The sequence below is a fragment of the Sinocyclocheilus grahami genome, unplaced genomic scaffold (genome assembly GCF_001515645.1).
Source record: "Sinocyclocheilus grahami isolate Dianchi unplaced genomic scaffold, SAMN03320097.WGS_v1.1 scaffold28.1, whole genome shotgun sequence".
Taxonomy (NCBI): Eukaryota; Metazoa; Chordata; class Actinopteri; order Cypriniformes; family Cyprinidae; genus Sinocyclocheilus; species Sinocyclocheilus grahami.
In genome coordinates this window covers 2,566,396-2,571,303 of record NW_015505207.1, presented here as the reverse complement: position 1 = coordinate 2,571,303, position 4,908 = coordinate 2,566,396, and the positions used below count along the sequence as shown (strand labels likewise).

Sequence of the window (4,908 nt, the reverse complement as noted above, 5' to 3'; positions counted from 1 at the left end):
TCTTTCCATCTCTTTTTCATCTCTTCTCTCTGTCTCTGTGTCAGAGCAGGTGTCCCTTTCGGCCCTCTCTTCTCGCCCTCCCTCCTTTCTGTTGCCATTTCTTTTCACACACACGTTCACAAACGTACAGCTGACGAACATCCCAGCTCTAATCCATCACAGGCTGTCTTTTATAGGTCAGCTAGAGGCACACACACTTCCACACACCCCAACACACTGGCAGGTTGTGTTCTGTTGCCCTGCAGGTGCCTGGCATTGCGATTGCTCTTTAAATTCTCTTTCCTGTCTGAGCCTACGAGTATGTGCACATGGATGCCATGACACCATTCACCGGGACCGGGTGCCGCCACCTTCTTACCCTCCTCTCACCCCTGCCAGACAAACAGGAGATTCTATGTTCTCACCTCCTGCTCTCAATGTGAACAACATGCTTTCTGTTTACGTCTCTTCCTTCCTCTCACGTTTAGAGGGAGGCTAAAAGAAAGTGTCAATAGTTTGGAAAAGGAGATAATTACACCGTTTGTATGTTTTACAATCAGTCTTACCCTGGGTATGTCCGGTGTGCCACCTGTGACGAGGATCATTAGGCCTTCTGTTTGTTGGCTCACTTGTTCATTTGCTTCCTCATTCAATAGCTGATTATCAATGTCACTATATATCCCCTGCATGCAGGAAAATTTAACAGTATTGCATTGATATAAGCAGAAATAAAGACAATCCCATTCATTAAACATGGGGCATGTGCTCACGATCAGGGGTTTCAACCATTGGAAATGATGATCAAATCATTAGCATGGAGGGCAGATGAGGGGGCGTCAAGAGTAGAAAGAGAGAGAGAGAGTGAAAGAGTAAGTCATTAGCTCATTACAGCAGTACTTCTCTCAAATTCTTCGAATGGTTAAGGAGTGTGTTGGTTAGACAGTTAAAAAAAATCTCTATTAAGGACAACTACATGGACAAAAGAGCAAACGATCTAATTGAGCATTTAACATTTAATCATTACTGTTTTTAGGAAGATTAACTCACGACTAGATGAATATGGACTTGAAGAAGTGAACTGCTTTATTGTTACTTAAAGAATCCCTGGAAGAAGATCTGGAGTGTGTTGACCAAGAGCTTGAAGGTAAAATCTTTGCCTACTAGTGGGACTGAGCAACATGACAACTGAACTTTGAAGAGATCACCCAAAAATGAAAATGTTGCCATAGTTTACTCACTTACTTTACTTACTTTGTTCTTTCTTCTGTGGAACCCAAGGGATTATATTTTGAAGATGTTTCTGTGCAATGAAAGTCAGAGGGGTCCAAAATTGTTGGACAAAAACAGACATTTCTCAAAATATGTCCCACAGAAGAAAGAATGTCAAACTTCATTTGGAAACATTTGGAATGACATTGTGATAATAATTCAAGAATATTTTTTTGATAGAGCAATCCCTTCAACACATTCTGTTAATACCAAAGATATGCTGCTGATTTTTACAATTTTTATTCTATTTTATTTTATTGACTTAAAAATGTTTTCTTAATATCTTCTCTCAGAATGCAGGCTGTGCCTGGTTTTAGGTGCAAAGAGCAGGGCGAGGGCTCTTTGCAGGAACTCATGCCAAGAATGGTATGGATAACAGGAGCAGGAGGACCAAGTTCCAGTGCTGGGGGTCTCCAGGGGCCTTACAGATCTTCAAAACCCCCTCGTGAGCTTAGTGTGGAAGAGCAACAGGAGCTACGGAGAAAGATCAACAGTCGTGAGAGAAAGAGAATGCAAGACCTTAACGTGGCCATGGATGCTTTACGAGAGGTCATGGTGCCCTACTCTTCTCCCACCGGTGTAGGTGGAGCACTGCAGCACCCTTACTTCCCTCCAGGAGCCCCTCCGACTGGGCGCCGCCTGTCTAAGATCTCCACGCTGGTGCTGGCCCGTAACTATATCCTGCTCCTAGGCTCCTCCTTGCAGGAGATGAGGCGTGTGTTGGGCGAGGTCAGCATCGGGATGGGCATCAGCGGGACTGTACCACGTCTGCTGCTGACAGGGGGGTGGCCATTTCTTACCGGGCAAGGACAGCTTCTGCTTTCCCCTCCTGAGCAGCAAATGGGTGCAGCAAAGTTCCCTCTTCTGCCTCAGGGTACCCAGGAGGAGCCCTTGGCATGGGGGTCAGGCAGCATGTCGGAGAGCCCGGTGTGCCAGTGTGGGGTGTGCCGGACCCCACGGGTGGTGCATGTTAATCCCGCCACACGCTTCCCAAAATAATTCCAACATGACTTGGAGAAAGGCTAAAAAAGAACAATACAACAACATGCAGTTTTTAATGTCTGTGAAGGGTGGGGTGTCTGGATAATTTTTTGGTAACACTTTACAAAAAGGTTCAATTTGTTAACCTTTAGGAATAATTCACCCAAAAACGAAAGTTCTTCGTAATTTCCTCACCATCTTGACATTTCCAAACCTATTTGACTTTCCTCTGTGGAAGACAAATGAAGAAATCAAATTTTTTATGTTCCACAGAAGAAAGAAAGTCACATGGTTTTGAAATGCCATGATGGTTTATAAACAATGACAAAATGTTTTGGTAAACTGTCCCTAAGTATCCAAAACAAACACTAAGCAATACTTTTACAGCATTTATTACATTTTGTTTCATGTCAATTTCCACATATACTAATACATTTTTAACATTTCAACCTGAATGTGCAAATTTGCATTTGGCTAACTAAACCTTTTTAAGTGTTACCACTTTTTCCTTTTGCAAAACACTCCTATATATGTTTCCCATACACTTGTTCTCTTCTTTGTGTTTGCTAAGAATTAAACTAGTAATACTGAAAGAAGTTTGAAACTAGTGCAAAAGTTCATCTCTCAGCACATTTCCTGTTTTTACATCTCGTTCTCTGTATTAAGCATGTGCATGTGTGTGTGTGCTCGGCTGCATCCAAACGGATAGAAATAATTAATTGTGCACCCCTTTTGCAGCACAAGGAAGGAGGCTTTCTTTCACCACAGCCTTCCCTGAACCTACCCCATTCAACTCCCCAAACAAATCCCACATCAAACCTGGCAGCCCCATAATAATTAGCCCACACTCTTTCTCCAGCTTCACCATCTTTAATCCACTCCCTCGTTCGCTGCTTGTCGAGGTAAATGCGTTTACACGGGCCGGTGTGGCGCCATTCATTGCTCTCTGTGAACCGCATATTCAAACGCCCAGAAAATGTGTTTCCACCAAAGGAGTTCACTTACCTAAATTACAAACAACACCCTCTCCAACACCCAAACTCTGACATCCACCCCTCCGAAGACTTTGCGGTTGAAAAAAAGAAGCAATTCTTTCAATCTCAGGGCACTGTGAAAGCCTTGAAAGGAGGAAAAAGCAATTCCATCTTGTGGATAGGGGTGCGTGAATGAGAATGAAGATTATAATCATAAGAATAATGATAAAATACGAGGAATAATCGGTCCCACTGCAAAAGGGGATTAGTTCGGCCAGGCGCGTGAAAGAGGGCGAGAGGCTGAATGGAAGGAGTCTGTTGCCCATCGCCCGGGACAAAAGGAGAGGTAGATGCCATTAAGTGAGATTAGGGTTAATAGGCCTTGATTTTCTTACAAGGAGGTAAAAAAAAGAAAAAGAAGTACAGAGGGGGGAGAGGTTGGACAGAGAAGTAGGAAAGATCAAAGTAAGATGCCCCGATTTAAAACCCTTCGCTTTGCAAGGACTCACACACACACTTTAACTTGCCACCTCTTACATTTACATATAGCTGCCTTATGTCCGCTGACAACTTGAAGAGATTACCTCACTAATTTTACCTCACTTCAGTGCTTTTCTTAAAGCCATCTTCCCCTGTCCTTCTCTCCTAAGGTGATAACTTTCTCTCTGATGATGGTGGGCGTATTGTGAGAAGGATGTAGGGGTCTGCTCTCTCTTTGTGTTCATTCTTCAGCTCATCAGTAGAGCTAAATCCAGCCTAAACAAAATGAGACAAAAGAAGAGAAAGTAGAACGGGGTGTCCTATTGTTCTCCACTAAATGCCAATGTGTATACCTCACTGATATATGGCCTGTCTAACCACTGTGTGAGAATGTGTGTGTGTGTGTGTGTGTGTGTGTGTTGGAGATAGTAAAACTGACCTCTGTACAGTGAATTCACAAATGCTCAGGCGAGTCGATCTGTTTCATTAACATTTAATGAGAGGGAAATGTTGGTAAAACCAATCAATTAAGTATGTAAGAGAATGTGTGTGCATACTTTTGAGGACCAAGTAATAAAAAATGTCCTCACAAATAAAGCAATACATGTTGAAAATCTAATTATAATAGAAAATGCAGTGATCTTCATTATTTGCAGGCTCTAAAATCATGTTTTGCTTTATTTCTACTGATTTCAACAAGTATGTTTATTAATGCTTTGGTGCTGAAATAAATTTACTGAACTAAAAAAAAAAAACTTATTTTTGGACATGCTTACACAGGAAAAGTGGTTCATAAATTTTTTTTATATTTAAAAATGTATTTTAATATTTTATTTAATTGCTTTATTGAATAACAACAGAAGTCTAGCTAAACGTGTGTGTGTGTATGTGTGTGTCAGGGCAAGTTTAAGACTGATTGAGGGCCATCCATCCTTAGCTATTGGTGAAAAGATCAGTGTGAGAAGATCTCCACTCCTCCTTTCAGAGCCTCTGCACATGTCCCAGGATTTATCTCTCTCCTCTTCGGGTTCTTTATTCCAGCAACCCGGATAAAATAACACCAACCTCTTTGTGACTTATGAAGGGTTAGAGAGTCATCGATATATCACACACACCAACACAAAACACACCACACACATAGATAAAAACGGATATATTTTCTGAAGTGAGGAGCAGAGGACTATTTTTATATTCACTAAGGTAAGCATCACTATTACTATTGCTC

At 41.8% G+C, this 4,908-nt stretch overlaps 1 protein-coding gene across 1 annotated transcript; it reads left to right on the top strand.

Annotated features, from left to right (window-relative positions):
* Nucleotides 1-966: 966 nt before the first annotated feature.
* On the top strand, nt 967-2,606 carry LOC107569756 (oligodendrocyte transcription factor 1-like). Its single transcript, XM_016255915.1, has 2 exons — nt 967-1,123; nt 1,542-2,606. Exon 2 carries the CDS (start codon nt 1,543-1,545, stop codon nt 2,245-2,247), a length of 705 nt encoding a protein of 234 aa, XP_016111401.1. The 5' UTR covers nt 967-1,123; nt 1,542; the 3' UTR covers nt 2,248-2,606.
* The last annotated feature ends 2,302 nt before the right edge of the window (nt 2,607-4,908 follow it).